General features: G+C 40.4%; 1 protein-coding gene across 1 annotated transcript in view; it reads left to right on the forward strand.

Moving 5' to 3' along the window:
* Nucleotides 1-26,435, forward strand: part of TMX2 (thioredoxin related transmembrane protein 2) — a 243,673-nt gene that overhangs the window by 39,857 nt on the left and 177,381 nt on the right. Inside the window, exon 3 of the mRNA XM_053692336.1 lies at nucleotides 4,908-5,021. Within this exon, the coding sequence (XP_053548311.1) occupies nucleotides 4,908-5,021 (114 nt within the window). The remainder of the gene's footprint in view (nucleotides 1-4,907; nucleotides 5,022-26,435) is intronic.

The following is a 26,435-nucleotide window of genomic DNA, read 5'->3' on the forward strand; positions in this document are numbered from 1 at the left end:
ATGCAAGTTTGTCCTAAAAGCCTGGAATGATATTAATGCAGAAACAGTAATCAGGTCTTTCAAGAAGTGTGGCATATCAAATTCATTAGATGGTATGGAGGATGACTACTTGTGGCAAGATGAAGAGGAAGCCGAAACTGAGACCACACCATCTGATACGGAATTAGATCCATACGATGACTGCCTTACAAATGTATCACAAGATATCATTGATTTATTTATGAGATCAGATGACGAACAGGAGGATTTTGAAGGCTTTTAAAGGGAAACTGTAATGCCAGCAAAACCGGTAAAAATACGGTAGCTTGAAGTTACGGTATGATGGGCGACTTGTCCGGCACTTGCTCTTTCTCTATTGTTTATTATCTTCCTCCTAAAAGTTTAATCCACTTGCACTGTTTTATGTTTACATGTTTAATGACAAACAGCCTTATGTTTATAAGTGAGTTTACATGCTTAATTGCAAACAGCCTTATGTTTATAAGTGAGTTTACATGCTTAATGGCAAACAGCCTTATGTTTTATAAGTGAGTTTACATGCTTAATGGCAAACAGCCTTATGTTTTATAAGTGAGTTTACATGCTTAATGGCAAACAGCCTTATGTTTTATAAGTGAGTTTACATGCTTAATGGCAAACAGCCTTATGTTTTATAAGTGAGTTTACATGCTTAATGGCAAACAGCCTTATGTTTATAAGTGAGTTTACATGCTTAATGGCAAACAGCCTTATGTTTATAAGTGAGTTTACATGCTTAATGGCAAACAGCCTTATGTTTATAAGTGAGTTTACATGCTTAATGGCAAACAGCCTTATGTTTATAAGTGAGTTTACATGCTTAATAACAAACAGCCTTATGTTTATAAGTTAGTTTACATGCTTAATGACAAACAGCCTTATGTTTATAAGTGAGTTTACATGCTTAATGGCAAACAGCCTTATGTTTATAAGTGAGAGTTTTCCTGCTATGTACCTTCATGTCATAAGCATTTGAATTAAATTTACCATATTGAAATGAAATCTGATGGTTTTTAATTTTTATTTGGTGTGCTTGTTGCATTCATTGAGGGGGTAAGGGGGGTAGTCTTATACGGCGAGTATAGCACAAACCCTATATTTTTAAAATGAAAAGTAGGGGGTCGTCTTATATGCCCAGTCGTCTTATACGCCGGAAAAATACGGTGTGTGTATGTATATGTATATAGATATACATGTATATATGTATGTATGTATGTATATATATATGTGTATATATATGTATGTATATATATATATATATATATATATATATATATATATATATGTATGTGTGTGTGTATATATATATATATATATATATATATATATATATATATATATATTTACACATACATAATTGCACATACAGTTGCACGAAAAAGTATGTGAACCCTTTGGAATGATGGATTTCTGCACAAATTGGTCAGAAAATGTGATCTGATCATCCTCTGTCATAACAATAGACAATCACAGTCTGCTTAAACTAATAACACACAAAGAATGAAATGTTGCCATGTTTTTATTGAACACACCATGTACACATTCACAGTGCAGGTGGAAAAAAGTATGTGAACCCTTGGATTTAATAACTGGTGGAACCTCCTTTGGCAGCAATAACTTCAACCAAACCTTTCCTGTAGTTGCAGATCAGACGTGCACAACGGTCAGGAGTAATTCTTGACCATTCCTCTTTACAGAACTGTTTCAGTTCAGCAATATTCTTGGGGTGTCTGGTGTGAATCACTTTCTTGAGGTCATGCCACAGCATCTCAATCGGGTTGAGGTCAGGACTCTGACTGGGCCACTTCAGAAGGCGTATTTTCTTCTGTTTAAGCCATTCTGTTAATTTTTGGGTCATTGGCCTGTTGCAACACCCATCTTCTGTTGAGCTTCAGCTGGTAGACAGATGGCCTTAAGTTCTCCTGCAAAATGTCTTGATAAACTTGGGAATTCATTTTTCCTTTGATGATAGCAAGCCGTCCAGGCCCTGACGCAGCAAAGCAGCCCCAAACCATGATGGCCCCCACCACCATACTTCACAGTTGGGGTGAGGTTTTGATGTTGGTGTGCTGTGCCTCTTTTTCGCCACACATAGTGTTGTGTGTTTCTTCCAAACAACTCAACTTTGGTTTCATCTGTCCACAGAATATTTTGCCAGTACTGCTGTGGAACATCCAGGTGCTCTTGTGCAAACTGTAAACGTGCAGCAATGTTTTGTTTTGACAGCAGTGGCTTCCTCTGTGGTATCCTCCCATGAAATCCATTCTTGTTTAGTGTTTTACGTATTGTAGATTCGCTAACAGGGATGTTAGCATTTGCCAGTGACTTTTGTAAGTCTTTAGCTGACACTCTAGGATTCTTCTTCACCTCATTGAGCAGTCTGCGCTGTGCTCTTGCAGTCATCTTTACAGGACGGCCACTTCTAGGGAGAGTAGCAGCAGTGCTGAACTTTCTCCATTTATAGACAATTTGTCTTACCGTGACTTTTGGAGATATTTTTATAACCCTTTCCAGCTTTATGCAAGTCAACAATTCTTAATCGTAGGTCTTCTGAGAGCTCTTTTGTGTGAGGCATCATTCACATCAGGCAATGCTTCTTGTGAAAAGCAAACCCAGAACTGGTGTGTGTTTTTTATAGGGCAGGGCAGCTGTAAGCAACACCTCCAATCTCATCTCATTGATTGGACTCCAGTTGGCTGACATCTCACTCCAATTAGCTCTTGGAGATGTCATTAGTCTAGCGGTTCACATACTTTTTCCACCTGCACTGTGGATGTTTACATGGTGTGTTCAATAAAAACATGGCAACATTTCATTCTTTGTGTATTAGTTTAAGTAGACTGTGATTGTCTATTGTTGTTGTGACTTAGATGATGATCAGATCACATTTTATGACCAATTTGTGCAGCAATCCATATCATTCCAAAGGGTTCACATACTTTTTCTTGCAACTGTATATGTATGTATACACACAAAGGAACAGCAAACAGAATTTCAGGTCAAAAGCTTAATAGTTCAGTTTATTTGAATGTTCCAAACAATGATAGGTAGACAGTCAAACACATGATGTGTTTCGCACATTCGCTTAATCAGAGGCTAACAAATCTATTGAAAGGAGGGCTTAAAGGGACACTAAACACTAAATACATGCTAGATAGAATGATGCATTCAAAGAAGAGATTAGTCCATGACTAACATGTAGATGTATTTTTTAAAGTTTCATTAGTTGTTTAAAAAGTGACAAAATAAGTGTAAAGTTTTAGTGTCTATAAAACACTGGGAGCTGCCATGTTGTAACTTGTGTTACCTTCTCTGCTGTGGCCAATTAGGGGCAGTTATACATAGGTCATTAGAGTGTGCAGCCAATGGTTGTGCTGGATTTAACAGTGTTCTGCACTTCCATTACCATCTCAAAGTGTTTAATGTCCCTTTTAAGTACGCATCTCTGACCAATGGCAGTATGCTTCATCATACTCAGCTGTGTGAAATGGGCGGAGATAAACTCACCTCCTGTCAATTTAGATGTCTTCAAACATAATGTTTACGCGCTATAAAAAAAACTCATTTATGTAGCAACAATTACTACAAAACAGATATAGAAATTGTTACATTGTTTCATAGTTACAGACAAAATATAAAACAGAAGTTAATTTGATCATTACGTAAGAAACAGTTTAAACAATTCAATGAGTTTAAAAAAAAAACACATAATTAAAAAAAATATATATATAAATTATATATTCATTCTGTGCTTAAGAACAATATCCACTTAATAAAAAAATAAAAAAAAGTGTAAAAAATATCAAATTAAGTATATATGTCGCAACTAATGTGAATTAATAAGGTCTAAAAATTCCCTAACAATTCCTGATGAATAATTATATCTGAAAATATATATATATTTTTTTCTCAAATATAGAAAGGAGGAAGAAATCCAATATGCTTTGTGTTGGGCAAAGGTAGGGTTAGAAGAGAATAAAAAGAAAAAGTAAGACGGCAGGGGCGTAAAATAGTACTGCTATATTGTAGTACATAATACACTTTTTTTTGTGTGAACATTCATTCAACAAAAAGATCCACATCAAGCATTTTATTCATACCCTCAGGATGTCTAGTTTGCAGTTTTATATTCCAAAAATCTTCTTTCCTGAGAAGTTTTTGTAGCCTATCTCCCCCTCTAGGGTGTTTCCCTATAGAATCTATTGCAATAAATGAGAAGAAATTAGGGCCATGTCCATGTTGTCTAAAATGTTTTGCTATGGGGGTCCTTGGTTCCTTCTCATCTAGAGACAGTAGATGCTCTCGAATTTGGTCTTTGAGTAAGCGTGTTGTGATCCCTACGTACTGATGACCACAGAATTTGCAATTTATTAAATAGATAACAAATTGGGATGTTCAATCCATTGCATTTCTTATTTGGAATGTTTGTCCTGTAATTTGGGATTTTAATGTGTTTGTCCTTGTAGTATAGTGACAGCTTTTGCACAGTACATGACCACATCTAAAAGTGCCCATCTTGGAATTTAGCCATATATATGTGTGTGTATGCCGTGCAGTACAATAAGCAAAGTACTGCACAACTTTATTATTTTTTTAAAATATGTAATTTTGGGTTAAGGGCTTAAAGTGACACTGAACCCAAATTTGTTTTCGTTCATGATTCAGATAGAGCATGCAATTTAAATTAACCATCATTTTTCATTGTTATTGATACAGTGACTATTTTTTGAAGGCATTTTTTTTAATACAAATATTCCAATTTATAAATACAGGTAGTGTATATGTATATAAATTTATATAAAAAAATATAAGCAACTAGAACATTTAACAAACTTGTCAAGTCCTGTATTTTCACATCTGACACTGATTTTTTTTTTTTTTTCCCCCAGTCACAATTGAACAGCATATAGGTAATATCTTCATGTTCAGCAAAGTTGCCAATACTATTTTGTTCTTTCGTTTGGACTTGCGCATGGGCCTGCTGTACGTCACGTTGTGCTTAGGTAAGAACTGGGAAAACAACCTTCATGATGCTCCAGTTTTTCATTCCAAGTTATACAGATTTTGTTTATGCACCAAAAATTACTTTAAACTTTTATTTCTTATAACCCCTGTTAATAGGCTTCATTTTACCCTAGCACTCTCATAGATCAATCTATTTATTTTTTTATTTTGCCCATTACAAAAAAGGTCACTATGTAGTAAATACTTTTTGAGCAATATATTTATTTATGGTTGCTAATTATTTGCTGTAATATTTCCAATTCAGTTGAAAGTTGGCACATTCACCTAATTTGATATCAGCCTTTTTTGTTTGAATTACATTTAGTTGATGGTTTTTCTGTCCTAAATTTAAGGTCTAGTTTTCATTGAGGTGCTATAATTTGGAAACTGCTGGTAACAAAAAATCTCCATATACCTTAATGGAGATAATTGGTTTTTATCACCAGTTTCCACAATTTACCACCTCAAAGGAAACTAGGCCTAAATTGTAGCTTACTATGCCGTGTGTCCTGTGTTTCATGCTGATCTACTGTAAATCACAATTAATTTCCAATGGCATGGAGAGTCCACAAATCCTTTCTAATTACTAGTGGAAATTCAAATCCTGGCCACAAGGAGGAGGCAAAGAATACCCCAGCAAAAGCTTTAAAGGGACACTGTACCCAATTTTTTTCTTTTGTGATTCAGAGCATGCAATTTTAAACAACTTTCTAATTTACTCCTATTAATTTGGCTTTGTTCTCTTGCTATCTTTATTTGAAAAAGAAGTAATTTAAGCTTTTTTTTGTTTAGTACTCTGGACAGCACTTGTTTATTGGTGGATGAATTTATCCACCAATCGGCAAGAACAACCCAGGTTGTTCACAAAAATGGGCCGGCATCTAAACGTACTTTCTTGCATTTCAAATAAAGAAAGCAAGAGAGTGATCAAAATTTATATATATTATGTGTATGTGTGTGTAGCCCTCCGTTTACGCCGGGGTTAGGTTCCAGAAGGAATGGTTGTAAATTAAAACCCAGTTTATAATGTAAGTCAATGGGAAGTGAGGGATTTAGGTTCCAGGCCTCTCTCAAAATTGTCATAAATAACACCTAATACATTATTTTTAAAACTTTGAAATGACTTTAAATGCTAAACAGCATTATAAACCTAATAAAATAATCACACAACATAGAATATATAATTAAACTAAGTTAAATGAACAAAAACATTTGCTAAACAGCATTATAAACCTAATAAAATAATCACACAACACAGACTTCACTTGCATTTTTCTGCAAACAGTTCTTTCTATGCATTCCAATTTGGACTGATTTATATACAGGAAGATCTTGTTCCTTTGTAATCTGCTCGATAACTCAGGTCTAGTTAAACTGATTAATTTCAGCTTGCTTGGCTTTGCTGCAACACAAGCGGACAGCTCCACCTACTGGCTATTTTAATCAATGCACTGCTTCTCAATGCTTTTCAATAGCAGTCACATGACTGGGAAAAAAGGTTGTTATTCTGAAACGGTGTAAATTGAACCGTTGTAGACCGAGGGCCACCTGTATATGTATAGGGGTGTATATATATGTGTATATATATGTGTGTGTGTGTGTTTGTATATATATGTATGTATATATATATATATATATATATATATATATATATATATATATATATATATATATATATATATATATATATATATATATATACACATCTGTATGTATGTACCCGTATTGTTCCGAGTATAAGCCGCACCCTTAAAGTTTGGTGCCATTTTTAAGAAATAACCCTCACAGACTGCCTCCTCTTAACCCACTCCTTCCCTCAAGCAGTGCCCACTAGTACCACTGCCCTTCACTTAGCCAAGCAAACCTACTTCTCTTCTCTCATATCTACTCTATCCTCAAACCCTAAACGACTCTTCTCCACCTTTTAACTCTCCTGCTCCACCCCCTCCATCTGTCTTTAGTGCTCAAGACCTGACAGACTACTTTTTAAACAAAACATGTACTATCCGAAGCAACATTCCAACACCAACCTGCAATATTCCAACAACAGGCCCCAATTACTCCCTTTGTCTCCCTATGCATCTTCCATCCAGCCACTGAGAATGAAGTTTCTTCCTTACTATCTTCCTCACGCTTCACTACCTGTCCGCCCGACCCTATCCCTTCCCATCTAATACCCTCCCTCCCTTTCACCCTCACTCCTCCTCTTATCCACATCTTCAACCTTTCTCTCCTCTCTCCTCCTCTCTCCTCTCCTTCCCATCTTCTTTCAAACACGCAAAAGTCACACTCCCATACTCAAAAAAAACCCTATCTCAACCCTAATTCTCCTGAAAGCTTCCGCCCCATATCACTGCTTCCACTAACATCAAAACTCCTGGAAAAACTAGTTTACAATCACCTAACCCACTTCCTGTCCACTAACTCCTTGCTTGACACCCTGCAATCCAGATTCCGCCCCAAACACTCAACTGAGACTGCCCTTACTAAGGTTACTAACTATCTTCTCTGCTAAAAATATTGGCCACTACTCTATACTACTATACTGCTCTCTCTCCCTCTGTCCTTTCTCATGTCATCGACTGCTTATCTGGTATTTCTTCCTGGATGGCCTCTCACCTCCTAAAGATTAACATGTCCAAGACTGAGCTCCTTCTTATACCCCCCCCCCCCTCAAGCTCTACGCTGACTTCTCTATCCCTGTTGACGGCATCACTATTTCCCCATCGCCCCAAGTCCGCTGCCTCAGAGTTACACTAGACTCCAATTTATCCTTTGTCCCCCATATCCAATTGCTTTATACTTCCTGCCGCAACCATCTACGCAATCTTTCCAAGATTCAACCATTTCTGAGCTCTAACACCACAAAGCTAATAATCCACTCCCTTGTTATTTCCTGACTTGACTACTGCAATAGCCTCTCCCTTCTATCCATTCTAAATGCCTCTGCCAGGCTGATCTACATTTCCGTCGCTCTGTATCTGCTGCACCTCTCTGCGAGTCCCTTCATTGGCTCCCCATTCACAGCAGAATTAAATTCAAAATTCTTACCCTTACATACCCTCTCACCAACGCCACTACCCTCTACCTATCCTCTCTAATAAACAAGTATACTCCAGCCCGTCCACTAAGATCCAGCAATGACCGGCTCCTTGCATCCGCGACTATCACCTTTTCTCATGCTAGACTGCAGGACTTCTGTCGTGCAGCACCTACCCTCTGGAACACTCTCTCCCTCGTGCTGTCAAGCTTTGCCCTAATCTTTCTTCCTTTAAATGCTCCCTGAAGACTTTTCTGTTCAGAGAAGCCTACCACGCAACTAAATAATAAATTCTCACTTGCCTAACAACATTTCCCTCCTCTAACTCTGCATTAACATCTTTCTCAATCTTGCGGTCCTCACCTCCTTTTTCTCAACCTCCTACCTGTCAGGGGTTTTTCCCTGCTTTGTTTGCCATATGCTGCTGACAGCCATTTTACTCACGTCTCTTGCTGACTCTGGTGCATAGTGTGTGATGCTGCTCATTTCCTGCACTCCCTTTTATGGCCAGACTGGTGTACATCATCCATGTGAGACAGGTTGTAGTCTCAGAATTGTGATGTAATCACTTATTATTTAAAGGACCTCTGTTCAGTATGCTTTGCCCTTGCGTTGTCTCAGACCTGTTTGTGAGAGTTCCAGTTCCTGTGTATTACCTGTCTCTGACGTCCCTCCTGGTTCCTGATCCCTCACTTGTTCCTGACTCTGCTGTTCTCCTTGTTACTGATTCCGGCTCGTTTGACTACTCGCTTTGGCTCCAGACTCGGCTCGTCTGACTACCAGCTCTGGTTTTGACTCCTGGCTTATTTGACTTGTGGACTTATTATTTTTTGCTATTAATAAAGGTGTGATTATTTTTGCACTTCTCGTCTGTCTGATTCCCGGCACCCTGACACTATCCTTCTAGATTGTAATTTCCCACGGGAATAGGGCCCTCAATTCCTCCTGTATGTGTTTGTACATTGTGTCCTGTCTCCTACAAGTGTGTTTTTTTTTTTTTATCATTGTTTTATCTAAATGAATTATATCCATGGACAGCGCTGCGGAATATGTTGGCGCTTCATCAATAAAATATAATAAAAAGATGTTGCCCTGAAGAATATTATTTATCCTTTAATGGGTAGTTTCCCTGCAAACAAGGATAGGGGTAATGCTGTGTCCATTTAATCCTCTTGAGTAAGAGTTGTGTTAGCTGTTGTAGGTCAGCAGGGTTGTCCTTGTTTCTCCTCCAAGAATTTATGCTAACCCCCATATGGAAAGCCAGGGTTGGTTACTCTGCTTTTGCTTTTTCTCCAGGTCCCTGTCAGAAGTTGTCTGGATCTGTCAGACATGGGATTCTGTGCCTGCCCCACAGCTGCAGCTCCAAGGTAAGTGCATTATTTTTTCTTAGGTTTAGAAGGCTCAAGCACTGGGGGTTAATCATCTCTACAGATTTAATGGAGCCAGGGGACCATATTTACTCATCAATTTAGTTTTCTAGCCCAGTTTTTTATTTACTTCTTATTGTTGAGTTAAACGGAGTTCCCTGGGAGACTGTGAATTTTTCTTGTAAATATGTCACAATGGAAAGGGACCAAGATTTATCAGTTAATTTTCACAAATGCCTGTATTGTTAGCGATTCCCCCTGTGCAACTTTGCTCCACTTGTCTAGCAATTATGTTAGTCAAAAAATAAGGATGCTACTATGCTTCCAAACTTTAACAAAAAAGACACAAAGCTCCACAACACTGAAGTTCACCTTATTTTATTCCAGTGTGTGAATCCAATAGGTAGCAACGTTTCGGGCTTTCAAACCTTAATCATGCTATCTGATTCATGATATTACATACTTAAATAGCACACTAGAATCAACAAGTTGCTTAATTACCTAAAACAATTTACCTGTATGAAATACCTGTGCTCAGTACCTTCTAGTGGCACCTTTAAAAACACAACACATTATTTTAAATTAACCCTTTCCTGCCGAGGATAAAGTGTCTACATTGGAACAACTGTCCCGATGTAGACAAATTGAAATTATTGGATCGGGTCTGGGGGGCATCCCTATAACGCTAGTGTGACAGACCCTTCTGTCAGCACTGAAAGAGTTAACTTTGTTCAGCTTTAAGAAGCTATTTTCTAAAGACAGGTCCTGGCAGCAGCTATTGTGTACTGTAATTAAGTTTATGTGATAAGCATTCACTGCTAGGTGATAAGAAGGACTGCATTGTTTTCTTGTGTTTAAATTGTTTATCTGCTTAAGTAATGTAATTCTATTGTATCATGTCAAAGGGCATTTTCCCTCTATCTAATGTACAATATTCTTTCAACCCCCCATCAGGGGTCAGACCTGCATAAATACTGGGCATATAGCCCTCAATAAATTGCATTCTGTTTTAACCTTCAATGTGGAGCCTGGTCTCATGTTTGAGGGGGGAATTAGCTGGGTTGTGAGTTGCTGATCTCACATTCAGGGCATCTTCCATCTGGTATTAACCCTTGGTATCCTGTTGGTACCGTAACAATTGGTGGCAAGCGACGGGAGGATCCTTATCGCCCAGAAGAGCAACTACACAAGCCAGTAACCTCAGGAAGAGGGGGATTATTACAATACTGACTAAGATGGAAGGAGTACCAGGGACCGAAGGAACCAATGGGCCCAGCATATCAGACAGAACCCCTGAAGAAGCAAGCTTTGATCGGGCGGTTAAAATAAGACTGGCATATTATGGCCCCAACCCATCTGCCGAAATTATCGACCGGGTCATAGCAGCTGTGGAGGCCAACCTACTTCGCCAAAGCGGCGCTGCAGCAGCCCAAGTCACAGCAACCCCAGTGGAAAAGGGAAAAGTAAATTTTGCAGCTTTTAAAAACTTCCTGGAAACAGAAGGAGAGATTGATGGGTACCTTGCGGATTTTGAGAGGCAATGTGCACTACACAAGGTACCCGCAGAGGACTGGGTCACGATATTATCCGGCCGGGCCAGTGAGGCTTTTCGGGCCATTCCAGATGAGGAAGTCGGGGATTATAATACTGTAAAAGAGGCTCTGCTCTCCAGGTATGCGGTTACACCGGAGGCATACCGGAGGCGGTTCAGAGACACTGTTAAATTGGCTGGTGATTCCTACGTTGAGTGGGCATATAAGGTGCACCGCACAGCATCTTACTGGATGGCGGGGTGCCAAGCCGTATCTGGGGAAGAGATGCTGCAGCTATTCCTGTTGGAACATTGCTTTGACAAGTTATCAGCAGGAGTTAGAGAGTGGGTTTGGTACCGTAAACCCTCCACCCTTCATGAAGCTGCTCGCCTGGCAGATGAGTATACGGATGCCCGCAAACTGGACACTGCTACCACTAAGCCCCCTGCTAGAGTGGAGTACAGACCCCCAGTCACCCCAGCAGCTGCCAGTTACCAACCCCCGGCGCACCGCTATACCACACGGCCTCCGGCCACGAACTACCCTCAGAGAGCCCGGTTCAATTTGCGGGGCTACTCACAACCTATTCGGTGCTTTGGATGTAAGCAACTAGGGCACAAAAGAACAGAGTGTCCCATAAACGCAGCGAACCAAGCACAGTCCTGGAGAAGACCCGCCGGCGGAATCCCACGTAACCCTCAGCCTGCGGCCCACTACGTAGAGGAGCAAGAATGCTGGGGCATCCTACATGAAGCAGACCCCGTGCAAGCTGCCCACCGGAATAACCGGCAACTGGTTAAAGTGAATGGGAAGGAGGTCAGTGGTCTACGGGACACTGGTGCTACCATGACCTTGCTTCAAAAGAACTTGGTGTCTGAGAAACAGCACACTGGAGACACTGTGGCTGTGAGGGTAGCAGGGGGCACTGTGTTCCGCCTACCTGTTGCCCAGGTACATTTGGATTGGGGAGGGGGCGCTAGACCTGTGAATGTGGGGGTCAAGAAGGACTTAGCTGCTGATGTTCTCCTTGGAAATAACTTGGCCCCCCTTGTTTCTGCCTATACTCCCATGGGTCCCACCGATGTTAACCCTGTGCCTACCCGTGCCCAGATCCGTGCCGCAGAGACTGACCCACCTGCTGCTGAGCCCCGGGACGCTGAGCTCAGTAAATCTCTATCCGCTATTGATACGTGGAAGTCCCGTTACAAGGCGCTGATGGAGAAGAGGAGCGCAGAGGAAAAAGCACGTTTAGAACGGGAATCACTGCTAGACAAGCTGCACCGACAGGCTGCAGAAAACACCAGCTTGAGAGTGGAACATGAAACATTAAAGACAAACTTAGTGACACTGGAGGAGAAGCTGACGCTGGCTCATAGTGAGGTGCAGCAACTCAAGGGCACCCTATGTCAGTATGAAGGGATTGTGGATACCTATAAAGAGCAGGTACAAAAAACTCGTAAAGAAGCTGATGAGATTTTGAAGGACTGTTTAGCCCTAGTCTGGGCACTGAAGAAGTTGAACCCTTATTTATACGGGCAGGAATTCTCTCTCATAACGGGAATACAGATGGATTGCCCCGGCAAACTGACATGCCTACCACCTCCTAGTCAGGTCATCCCCAGGTTGACCCGCCAAAGGGTCAAGCCGGGTCTGCCGGAGTGTTCCACAAGGGGGGAGCTATGTGACAGACCCTTCTGTCAGTACTGAAAGAGTTAACTTTGTTCAGCTTTAAGAAGCTATTTTCTAAAGACAGGTCCTGGCAGCAGCTATTGTGTACTGTAATTAAGTTTATGTGATAAGCATTCACTGCTAGGTGATAAGGACGACTGCATTGTTTTCTTGTGTTTAAATTGTTTATCTGCTTAAGTAATGTAATTCTATTGTATCATGTCAAAGGGCGTTTTCCCTCTAATGTACAATATTCTTTCAACCCCCCATCAGGGGTCAGACCTGCATAAATACTGGGCATACAGCCTTCAATAAAATGGCATTCTGTTTTAACCTTCAATGTGGAGCCTGGTCTCATGTTTGAGGGGGGGGGAGAATTAGCTGGGTTGTGAGTTGCTGATCTCACATTCAGGGCATCTTCCATCTGGTATTAACCCTTGGTATCCTGTTGGTACCGTAACATCTAGCAACGCCCTCCAGACTGCAATCAAATCCAGGAAGCTCAGAAGGCTTCAGGACAGCCGTTGGTTATGACGTTGTTTTCCGTCATAACGGCGCTAAAGCCCAGCGCCGTTTGGACGAAATACAACAGCATAACGGCAGCAAAAGGTTAATGAATCAAAAAAAAAAAAAAAAAAATGATAAAATGTGAACGAACATGTCATACTCCTTATTCATGCCATAAGGTCTAAGGGCATTTAATATAACAATCCAATTAAACTTCCCTTTTTTTTTATATTAGTTCCCTGTCATCCCCCCTCCTAGCTAAACTCCTAAAAAGGGAGACAGGTCTATCTCAGAGTTTAAACCTCTGGGGGAGAGGGTATCAAGTTTGTAAATTAGCTCAGCTTCCTTTTTAAGGAGCTTACCCTCAAAATCACCCCCTCTCCAGTCTCCTCTAACCTTACATACTCCCCAGAGTTTCAAGTGTTGCAGATTGTTTTTGTGGACTTCCCTAAAATGTTTGTATAGGTAGGTGTCTAGATTGCCCTTTTCAATATTGCAGAGATGTTCTCTGATCCTGTCACGTAGTATTCTGGTGGTCTCACCAATGTAAATTAAGTCACAAGAACATTTTATAAGGTATATAACACCTTTCTGTGAGCATCTAATGATGTCTCTAATCTTGAAATCTTCCCCTGTCCCTGCTATATAAATAGAGCTACTTTTGCTACTATACCTACAGGCTCTACATAAATGGCAGGGGAAGAAACCTTATAGATGATTTCCTCTCAGATCTTGATCTGCCAAAATGGTATTATTTTTCTTTAATTCACTCGGTGCCGGGATTAGTTTTAAATTTCTAGCTTTCCAAATATAATTTTAGGTTTATATGCTAAAAGGTCTCCTATTATAGGATCCTTTTTGACTATGTGCCAATGCCTAGTAACTATTTTACGAAGTGTTTAATGGTTATCATAATCTGTAATGAGAGCTACGTCATACTCATTCTTATTGGCCGTGACAACTGGTATGCCTTTATCTTTATATTGTAAGAGAGAACTTCTTTCTGTTGTGGCAGCTCTATTAATGGCTCCTTCTAGTTCCTGTTCAGTATAACCTCTTTCATGAAATCTCTGTTGGAGAACATTAATCTGTGTCTTAAAATCAGTATATCTAGAACAATTCTTTCTGATTCTAAGAAACTGTCCTGTAGGTATATTACCTTTCCATCTGTCATGATGGCAGCTCTTTTTATGTACATAGCCATTACAGTCCACTTATGTAAAGAAAGTCCTAGTGGCAAGATTACCCTCGTCTATAAATAATTCTAGATCTAAAAATGAGATGGAAGTTTTACTGTATTCATAAGTAAAGTAGAGGCCTCTGTCATTGGTATTCATAGCTTGGAAGAAGAGTTTTAGGTTCTCTTCCGAGCCTCTCCACGCTATTAGTATGTCATCTATGTACCATTTGAAGAGCATGAGGTCCATGCCAAACTCATGTGACCTGAGGAAATTATCCTCCTAAGCACCCATAAATATGTTGGCATAGCTTGGCGCGAACCTCGTGCCCATCGCAGTACCTTCCAACTGAAGATAATAATTACCATTAAATTCAAAATAATTGTTCTCCAATATAAATTTTATCCCTTTTTAAAATTTCTGGCTAAGAGGTGTATCCATATTCTCATCTGAGCTTAAAATATTTTCAACCGCCTGTAGACCTTTTCCATGATCTATGACCGTATACAATGATGTAACGTCACTTGTGGCAAGGATAAAATTTTCAGAGATAATGGGTCTCCCTGGGGGGTACTCAAGACAGTAAAAGATGGGGGTTCTTGGGAATTCGGGATATAAATAATTGAATTCGTTATCATTAAGAATACCCCCATCTCTTCCTTCCTCCAAAATGCAAAGAAGATTTTTCTTTTATTTGTAGGATTCAAATCTAATACTTTATAGGTTTTTGAATCACTAAGTATTCTATTTGCCTCAGTAATATAATTAGCTTTGTTCATAACGACAACCCCCCCACCCTTTTTTTGCTGGTTTTATGACTACTTGTTTGTCTTTTTGTAACCTTTCTATGATCTCTCTCTCTTTTTTTTTTTTTTTTTTTTTTTTTTTTTTTTTTTTGTTAAATTAAACTTGGGCTTTGTTTTTTTAGGATTAAACTCTTTTAAATCTTTAAGGACCATCTTTTCAAAAGTTTCTATATTTGAACCTTTTGCATAAGAAGGATAAAATTTAGATTTTGGTCTTAGATTAGTGTGTGTTTTATTCCCGTCGGTATCACTGATAATTCTTGGAAATCTGGAAGGGTTTGTCTGCCTCTCAATAGGGTTTCTCATAAAATAACGTTTTAACGTTAACTTCCTAACAAATTGTTTTACGTGGATGTGGGTATTAAATTTGTTAAGGGTGGTGGTAGGGGCAAAAGATAAGCCCAATGAGAGCACCCTTTTTTCATCTTTGGCTAATTCTTTATTGAAAACATGAAATAGGAAGAAAATTTTATCCTTGCCACAAGTGACGTTACATCATTGTATACTGTCATAGATCATGGAAAAGGCCTACAGGCGGTTGAAAATATTTTAAGCTCAGATGAGAATATGGATACACCTCTTAGCCAGTTCATTTTAAAAGAGATAAAATTTATATTGGAGAACAATTATTTATGAATTTAATGGTAAATATTATCTTCAGTTGTAAGGTACTGCGATGGGCACGAGGTTCGCGCCAAGCTATGCCAACATATTTATGGGTGATTGGGAGGATAATTTCCTCAGGTCACATGAGTTTGCCGCGGATCTCGTGCTCTTCAAACGGTACATAGATGACATACTAATTGTGTTGAGAGGCTCGGAAGAGAACCTAAAACTCTTCTTCCAAGCTATGAATACCAATGATAGAGGCCTCTACTTTACTTATAAATACAGTTAAACTTCCATCTCATTTTTAGATCTAGAATTATTTATAGACGAGGGTAATCTTGCCACTAGGACTTTCTTTAAGCAAGTGGACTGTAATGGCTATGTACATAAAAAGAGCTGCCATCATGACAGATGGAAAGGTAATATACCTACAGGACAGTTTCTTAGAATCAGAAAGAATTGTTCTAGATATACTGATTTTAAGACACAGATTAATGTTCTCCAACAGAGATTTCATGAAAGAGGTTATACTGAACAGGAACTAGAAGGAGCCACTAATAGAGCTGCCACAACAGAAAGAAGTTCTCTCTTACAATATAAAGATAAAGGCATACCAGTTGTCACGGCCAATAAGAATGAGTATGACGTAGCTCTCATTACAGATTATAATAACCATCAAACACTTCGTAAAATAGTTACTAGGCATTGGCACATATTAAAAAAGGATCCTATAATAGGAGACCTTTTAGCATATAAACCTAAAATTATATTTAGGAAAGCTAGAAATTAAAAACAAATCCCGGCACCGAGTGAATTAAAGAAAGATAATACCATTTTGGCAGATCAAGATCTGAGAGGAAATCATCTGAAAGGTTTCTTCCCCTGCCATTTATGTAGAGCCTGTAGGTATAGTAGCAAAAGTAGCTCTATTCATATAGCAGGGACAGGGGAAGATTTCAAGATTAGAGACATCATTAGATGCTCACAGAAAGGTGTTATATACCTTATAAAATGTTCTTGTGACTTAATTTACATTGGTGAGACCACCAGAATACTACGTGACAGGATCAGAGAACATCTCTGCAATATTGAAAAGGGCAATCTAGACACCTACCTATACAAACATTTTAGGGAAGTCCACAAAAACAATCTGCAACACTTGAAATTCTGGGGAGTATGTAAGGTTAGAGGAGACTGGAGAGGGGGTGATTTTGAGGGTAAGCTCCTTTAAAAAGGAAGCTGAGCTAATTTACAAACTTAATACCCTCTCCCCCAGAGGTTTAAACTCGGAGATAGACCTGTCTCCCTTTTTAGGAGTTTAGCTTTTGACAAATCTTCATTAATCTGGGAAAAGCGATAAGTCTACATCTGATAGTAAACCCCATTTATATTACCTTTTATAAGAAATATTTGCAAAAAAGGGTAGCACTATGTACACCTGTCTATTTTAGTTAAGGGAACTTTAATTTTCAATTATAGATAAACATAACCATTGATTGAACTTGAAACCAACTATTGAATTTAAGGTGTTAATATTAATATCTAGAGTATATTAAGAAACTACTTATGAAATATTATTAACCGTACAACATAGTCACTGTGAAAATTACATGATTCTAACAAAATATTGTCTTAATACTACTAAGGTATTAGATGATTTATCCATTTCCCCAAATGAGGATCTAATATCAAACGTACCAACTTTGTAGTTCTGTAATTACTTCTTGCATATTTATAGGTTCAAGGAATACCACCCCTGGAATTTACCACCCTAATAAAAGGATTTATTATTATATTTTTCAGACATCCATGACATATTCTGTATATGTCTAAAAATTTGTATTTCTCTTGTAAGGTGTATCCCGTCCATGGATCATCCATTACTTGTGGGATATTCTCCTTCCCAACAGGAAGCTGCAAGAGGATCACCCACAGCAGAGCTGTCTATATAGCTCCTCCTCTAACTGCCACTCCCAGTCATTCTCTTGCAGCTCTCGACAAGAAAGGAAGTAGCTAGAGAGATGTGGTGAATTTATTTAGTTTATCTTCAATCAAAAGTTTATTTTCAAATGGTACCGGAGTTGTACTATTTTAGCCTCAGGCAGAAAGTAGAAGAAGAGTCTGCCTGTGGTCTTTGATGATCTTAGCAGGTTGTAACTAAGATCCATTGCTGTTCTCACACACAACTGAAGAGAGAGGTAACTTCAGCTGGGGGAATGGCGTGCAGGGTCTCCTGCTATGAGGTATGTGCAGTTTAAATTTTTCTAGAGAAATGAATATGCTAAAAAATACTGTTAATACCGGATTTATTTAAGGTAAGCCTGATTACAGTGATTTAATAACGACTAGTATTATGCTTGCTGTAAAAGGTAATATTCTTATTACTTTCTCACATTACTGAAAAATAAAATGTTTGCTGGAAGTGTTTAAACGTTTTTTTATATATATTGGTGATAAAACTTTATTGGGGCCCAGTTTTTTCCACATGGCTGGCTAGATTTTGCCTAGGGATAGTTTTGTTAGGCCCTCTCACTGTGAATACAGGTTGGGAGGGGCCTATTTTTGCGCCTAAATGCGCATTAGATTTTGCAGCTTGAGACATCCAGTTTCCCTGAAGGAGTCCCCTGAACACTTAGGACCTCTCTAAAGGGTTTGTGTGCCTTCCAAAGTCGTTGTATGGGCAGGTAGGGCCACAGCAGAGCTGTGGCAGTTTGTTGTGACTGTTGAGAAACGTTTATCGTTTTTTTTTTTTTTATCCGGTTTTGAAACTAAGGGGTTAATCATCCATTTACAAGTGGGTGCAATGCTCTGTTAGTCTATTATACACACTGTAAAAATTTCATAAGATTTACTGCTTTTTATCACTGTTTTTAAATTTCTGACATTTTTTTGTTTCTCTTAAAGGCACAGTACCGTTTTTATTTTTTGCTTGTTTACATTCATCAAAGTGTTTTCCAAGCTTGCTGGTCTCATTGCTAGTCTGTTTAAACATGTCTGACATAGAGGAAACTCCTTGTTCATTATGTTTAGAAGCCATTGTGGAACCCCCTCTTAGAATGTGTACCAAATGTACTGATTTTACTTTGTTATAAAGATAATATTCTGTCTTTAAAAAATTTATCACCAGAGGAAACTGACAAGGGGGAAGTTATGCCGACTAACTCGCCCCACGTGTCAGAACCTTTGACTCCCGCTCAAGGGACACCCGCTCAAGAGGCGCCAAGTACATCTAGCGCGCCCATGGCGTTTACTTTACAAGACATGGCGGCAGTTATAGATCATACCCTTACAGCGGTATTGTCCAAACTACCAGGGTTACAAGGAAAGCGAGACGGCTCTGGGGCTAGAAGTAATACAGAGCACTCTGACGCTTTAGTAGCTATGTCTGATATCCCCTAACAATATGCCGAAGCTGAGGCAGGAGAGCTTCTTTCTGTGGGTGATTTTTTTGACTCGGGAAGATGCTTCAACCTGATTCTGATATGTCAACATTTAAATTTAAGCTTGAACACCTCCGCGTGTTGCTCAGGGAGGTTTTAGCTACTCTGGATGACTGTGACACCATTATAGTGCCAGAGAAATTGTGTAGATTGGATAAGTACTATGCAGTGCCTGTTTACACTGATGTTTTCCAATACCTAAGAGGTTTTCAGAAATTATTACTAAGGAATGGGATAGACCAGGTGTACCGTTCTCTCCCCCTCCTATTTTTAAGAAAATGTTTCCAATAGATGCCGCTACACGGGACTTATGGCGAACGGTCCCTAAGGTGGAGGGAGCAGTTTCTACCCTAGCTAAGCGTACAACTATCCCCGTCGAGGACAGTTATGCTTTCCTAGATCCAATGGATAAAAAGTTTTAGAGGGTTACCTTAAGAAAATGTTTATTCAACAGGGTTTTATTCTCCAGCCTCTTGCATGCATTGCCCCAGTCACTGCTGCTGCGGCCTTCTGGTTTGAGTCTCTGGAAGAGGCCTTACAGGTAGAAACCCCATTGGATGATATACTTGACAAGCTTAAAGCGCTTAAGCTAGCCAATTCATTTGTTTCTGACGCCGTTGTTCATTTATCTAAACTAACGGCTAAGAACTCAGGTTTTGCTATTCAGGCGCGTAGGGCGCTATGGCTTAAATCCTGGTGAGCTGACGTTACTTCGAAGTCTAAGCTTCTCAATATTCACTTCAAGGGGCAGTCCCTATTCGGGCCTGGACTGAAGGAGATCATTTCTGATATTACTGGAGGAAAAGGTCATGCCCTTCCTCAGGATAGGTCTAACAAATTAAGGACCAAACAAACTAATTTTCATGCCTTTCGAAACTTTAAGACGAGCGCGGCATCAACTTCCTCTAATACAAAACAAGAGGCAAATTTTGCCCAGTCCAAGCCGGTCTGGAGACCTAACCAGGCTTGGAACAAAGGTAAACAGGCCAAGAAGCCTGCTGCTGCCTCTAAGACAGCATGAAAGATCGGCCCCCGATCCGGTAACTGATCTAGTAGGGGGTAGACTTTCTCTCTTCACCCAGGCTTGGGCAAGAGATGTCCAGGATCCCTGGGCGTTGGAAATTGTGTCCCAGGGATATCTTCTGGACTTCAAAGCTTCTTCCCCAAACGGAAGATTTCACCTTTCACAATTATCTGCAGACCAGATAAAGAGAGAGGCATTCTTACATTGTGTTCAAGACCTAGTTATGGAAGTGATCCACCCAGTTCCAAAGGAGGAACAGGGGCAAGGCTTCTATTTAAATCTATTTGTGGTTCCCAAGAAAGAGGGAACCTTCAGACCAATCTTAGATCTCAAGATCCTAAACAAATTTCTCAGGGTCCCATCTTTCAAGATGGAGACTATTCGAACCATCCTACCTATGATCCAGGAGGGTCAATACATGACTACCGTGGACTTAAAGGATGCTTATCTTCACATTCCGATACACAAAGATCATCGGTTTCTCAGGTTCGCCTTCCTAGACAGGCATTACCAGTTTGTGGCTCTTCCCTTTGGGTTAGCTACAGCTCCAAGAATCTTTACGAAGGTTCTGGGGTCACTACTGGCGGTCCTATGGCCGCGGGGCATAGCAGTAGCCCCTTACTTAGATGACATTCTGATACAGGCGTCGAATTTCCAAATTGCCAAGTCCCATACGGACATTGTTCTGGCATTCCTGAGGTCTCATGGGTGGAAAGTGAACGAAAAGAAGAGTTCTCTATCCCCTCTCACAAGAGTTTCCTTCTGTAGAAATGAGGATTTACCTGACAGAGGCCAGGTTGTCAAAACTTCTAAATTCCTGCCGTGTTCTTTATTCTACTTCTCGCCCTTCGGTGGCTCAGTGTATGGAAGTAATCGCCTTAATGGTAGTGGCAATGGACATAGTTCCGTTTGCCCGCCTACATCTCTGACCGCTGCAACTCTGCATGCTCAGTCAGTGGAATGGGGATTACACAGATTTGTCCCCTCTACTAAATCTGGATCAAGAGACCAGGGATTCTCTTCTCTGGTGGCAATCTCGGGTCCATCTGTCCAAAGGTATGACCTTCCGCAGGCCATATTGGACAATAATAACGACAGATGCCAGCCTTCTAGGCTGGGGGGCAGTCTGGAACTCCCTGAAGGCTCAGGGGTCGTGGACTCAGGAGGACGCTCTCCTTCCGATAAACATTCTGGAACTAAGATCGATATTCAATGCTCTTTAGGCTTGGCCTCAGCTAGCGGCAGTGAGGTTCATCAGATTTCAGTCGGACAACATCACGACTGTAGCTTACATCAACCATCAAGGGGGAACAAGGAGTTCCCTAGCGATGTTGGAGGTTTCAAAGATAATTCGTTGGGCAGAGATTCACTCTTGCCACCTAACAGCTATCCATATCCCAGGAGTAGAGAACTGGGAGGCGGATTTTCTAAGTCGACAGACCTTTCATCCGGGGGAGTGGGAGCTCCATCCGGAGGTGTTTGCACAGTTGATTCAACGTTGGGGCAAACCAGAACTGGATCTCATGGCGTCTCGCCAGAACGCCAAGCTTCCTTATTACGGATCCAGGTCCAGGGATCCCAAGGCAGCGCTTATAGATGCTCTAGCAGCGCCTTGGTCCTTCAACCTGGCTTATGTGTTTCCACCGTTTCCTCTGCTCCCTCATCTGATTGCCAAGGTCAAGCAGGAGAGAGCATCTGTGATTTTGATAGCACCTGCGTGGCCATGCAGGACTTGTTATGCAGATCTGGTGGACATGTCATCCTTTCCACCATGGACTCTGCCTCTGAGACAGGACCTTCTACTTCAGGGTCCTTTCAACCATCCAAATCTAATTTCTCTGCGGCTGACTGCTTGGAGATTGAACGCTTGATTTTATCAAAACGTGGTTTCTCCGAGTCGGTCATTGATACCTTAATACAGGCGAGAAAGCCTGTCACCAGGGAAATCTATCATAAGATATGGTGTAAATATCTTCATTGGTGTGAATCCAAGGGTTACTCATGGAGTAAGGTCAGGATTCCTAGGATATTATCTTTTCTCCAAGATGGATTGGAGAAGGGTTTGTCAGAGAGTTCCTTAAAGGGACAGATTTCCGCTCTGTCTATTCCTTTGCACAAACGTCTGGCTGAGGTTCCAGACGTGCAGGCGTTTTGTCAGGCTTTAGTCAGAATCAAGCCTGTGTTTAAACCTGTTGCTCCGCCTTGGAGTTTAAATTTAGTTCTTAAGGTTCTTCAAGGGGTTCCGTTTGAACCTTTGCATTCCATAGATATTAAGCTCTTATCTTGGAAAGTTTTGTTTTTAGTAGCTATCTCCTCGGCTCGAAGAGTTTTGGATTTATCTGCTTTACAATGTGATTCCCCTTATCTCATTTTTCATTCAGATAAGGTAGTGTTGCGTACCAAACCTGTTTTTTTACCTAAGGTGGTATCTAATAAAAATATCAATCAGGAGATTGTTGTACCGTCACTGTGTCCTAATCCTTCTTCAAAGAAGAGGAACGTCTTTTACACAATCTTGACATGGTTCGTGCTTTAACGTTTTATTTACAAGCTACTAAAGATTTTCGTCAAACATCTGCATTGTTTGTTGTCTACTCTGGACACAGGAGAGGCCAAAAGGCTTCGGCAACTTTGCTTTCTTTTTGGCTAAGGAGTATAATACGCTTAGCTTATGAGACTGCTGGCCAGCAGCCTCCTGAAAGGATTACAGCTCATTCTACTAGAGCGGTAGCTTCCACATGGGCTTTTAAAAATGAGGCTTCTGTTGAACAGATTTGTAAGGCGGCGACTTGGTCTTCGCTTCATACTTTTTCAAAATTCTATAAATTTGATACTTTTGCTTCTTCGGAGGCTATTTTTGGGAGAAAGGTCTTGCAGGCAGTGGTGCCTTCCGTTTAAGCACCTGCCTTGTCCCTCCCTTCATCCGTGTCCTATATCTTTGGTATTGGTATCCCACAAGTAATGGATGATCCGTGGACTGGATACACCTTACAAGAGAAAACAAAATTTATGCTTACCTGATAAATTTATTTCTCTTGTGGTGTATCCAGTCCACGGCCCGCCCTGTCATTTTAAGGCAGGTGTGTTTTATTTTTAAACTACAGTCACCACTGCACCCTATGGTTTCTTTCTCTTGCTTGTCTTCAGTTGAATGACTGGGAGTGGCAGTTAGAGGATGAGCTATATAGACAGCTCTGCTGTGGGTGATCCTCTTGCAGCTTCCTGTTGGGAAGGAGAATATCCCACAAGTAATGGTTGATCCGTGGACTGGATACACCACAAGAGAAATAAATTTATCAGGTAAGCATAAATTTTGTTTTTTATTAACATCTATTTATAAATTATAATTGCCAATTCATGTGGAAACTAATTTATATTAAAACTATAAAGAGTATGGATATATTCTCTCTTCAGTGGGATTAACATGGGAAATTAATGGAAGTACATAGGAGTTTACACCACCTTAAAAAATATCCACCTTAAGACTGAATGAGGAAAGAAGAAACACCCAATGAAATTGAAGCAGCGGATATTTAAAGTCTGTCCCGGGAGCAACTGTCATCTTGAAAAAGCCCTAATACACGGGTGAAACGCGTAGAAAGTTGCTTTACCTGTCAAGGACATATTGAATCTAGTTACCTAGTTTATTTACCCGCGCGTGTTCCACACTAAGTGTGGGTGTCTACAAGTTCGTCTTCCCCCTCTGGTGCCGGGGTCCTGTCGATTTTCAGCAGACGCTGGAGGAGCGTGTAGTCTCGCGAGACGCTGACCCGTTTGCAGCAGATGCTGCAAGGAGTGTGAAGTCCCAGGAGACGCTGACCACATTGGAGATAACCGACAGTAGTGGGAGTACAGATCGACGCATAGCTGCTCTCCAAGGTGTGAGTAAAAAATACCATTTCGTCTTAAGGTGAACAGTACTTTCATACCAAGGAGGTATCATACTTATTGACAAACGGCAATTTTTCTTAAAAGCATTTTCTGACGCAATATCTGACTTTTATCTTATACAGCAATTGCTAATACAGCTACAACCAGATATTGTGTAGCCCATTAAATCACTGTTTGGGACATTCTATCCAACACTTGGCTGGATACATTATTGTATACATTGTACCACATATTGACTCTAGATCGGATTTCTTGGACTTTTATCCTACACAGGAATTTGTTGTGAACGACTTATTTGAGCCTATATTTTTCAGCATTTTTTAGGGTGGTATTCCAGTCTCTTTTTTTTAATATATGTTTCTTTTTAAAATATGTCCCTGTTTTAATATGTTATAGGGAGACGTCCCTGATATTCTGTTTTTTAACAATTTGTAGTAAAGTTTTACATATCTCTACATTGTTCTTGTTTCTCTTGCAAGGTGTATCCAGTCCACGGATTCATCCATTACTTGTGGCAAAGAGAGCACACAGCAGAGCTGTCCATATAGCTCCCCCTCTAGCTCCACCCCCCAGTCATTCTCTTTGCCGGCTCTAAGCACTAGGGTCTCTCTACGGGAGGGTAAAGTGAATGTGATGTTAGAATTGTAGTTTTATATCTTCAATCAAAAGTTTATTTTTAAATGGTACCGGTTTGTACTATTTACTCTCTGGCAGAAAAAAGATGACGAATTCTGCTGAGAGGAAGATGATTTTAGCATGTTGTAACTAAAATCCATTGCTGTTCCCACACAGGACTGAGGAGTACCAGAAAACTTCAGTTGGGGGGAACAGTTTGCAGGCTTGACTGCAATGAGGTATGTTCAGTCATTTATTTCTAGACAAGACTGAGATAATGCTAGAAGACTGACAATATCCCCATGTGGGGAGGGTAAGCTATGTTCTGAGACTTAGTATAGAATTGAATGCTTACATAGCAGGGCTAATTATGCTGGTTGACACTTATTCAGGGCAATCGATTATTTAAGAAATACTCGTTGGGAGACACTTTTAAAGCACTTTGGAGTGTTTTTTCTGGGGTTATTAACCACATGGCTAAAATGTATTCACTTAGAAGTGATTTTTGTAGGCCTTACAACTCCGGAGTGGAGTGGGAGAGGCCTAATTTCGCGCCTCAGTTGCGCAGTTAGAATTGAAAGACAAGTTCATGCTGCTTCACATGGAGGGTCCTGCTGCTGTTTGAGGACTTTAAAGAAGCTTTATTCCCCCAAATCTGATCCCTAAGGGCAGGTAGGGCCACAGAAGTGCTGTGGCAGGGTGCTGTAGTTAATTAACCGGTTGCTGGCTTTAGACTGCTCCGGTTTGGGCATTAAGGGGTTAATCTTTCTGCAACTTGTGGTGCAATCTTATTAAGCCCTTAGGTACATACTGTGAAAATTTCAAAAGGATTGCTGCATTTTTCACTGTTTTGTAAAATTGTGTGCTCTTTTTATCTCTTAAAGGCACAGTAACGTTTTTTTCAAATTGTGTTTTTTATTTGATTAAAGTGATTTCCAAGCCTGTTTGTGTATACCACTTGTCTGTTTAACATGTCTGACACTAAGGAAAATCCTTGTTCAATGTGTTTAGAAGCCATGGTGGAACCCCCTCTCAGAATGTGTCCCAATTGCACTAATATGTCTATACACTTTAAAGATCATATTGTTGCACTTAAAAGTGTGGCCCAAGATGATTCTCAGACTGAAGGTAATGAGGATAGTCCGTCTATCTCTCCCCATGTGTCACAACCAGTTACGCCCGCTCAAGCGATGCCTAGTACCTCTAGTGCGTCTGCCCCATTACATTGCAACAACTAGCGGCAGTCATGGATAATTCCCTTGCGGCCTTTCTGTCTAAACTGCCAGTTTTCCCTGCAAAGCGCGATAGCTCTGTTTTAAGAACAGATTATGAGCAGTCTGAAGCTTTGGTAGCCTTATCTGATGTGCCCTCACAACGCTCTGAAGTGGGGGTGAGGGATTTGATGTCTGAAGGAGAAATTTCCGACTCAGGAAAGGTTTCTCATCGGGCAGAGTCAGATACATTGGCGTTTAAATTCAAATTAGAACACCTCCGCGTATTACTCAGGGAGGTATTGGCTACTCTGGATGATTGTGACCCTATGGTGGTCCCAGAGAAATTGTGTAAAATGGACAAGTACCTAGAGGTCCCTGTATACACTGATGCGTTTCCGGTCCCTAAGAGGGTTGCGGATATCGTTACTAGGGAGTGGGATAGACCAGGTGTCCCTTTTGTTCCCCCCCTATTTTTAAGAAAATGTTCCCCATAACTGACCCCATGCGGGACTCGTGGCAAAC

The sequence above is a fragment of the Bombina bombina genome, chromosome 9, assembly GCF_027579735.1.
Source record: "Bombina bombina isolate aBomBom1 chromosome 9, aBomBom1.pri, whole genome shotgun sequence".
NCBI lineage: Eukaryota > Metazoa > Chordata > Amphibia > Anura > Bombinatoridae > Bombina > Bombina bombina.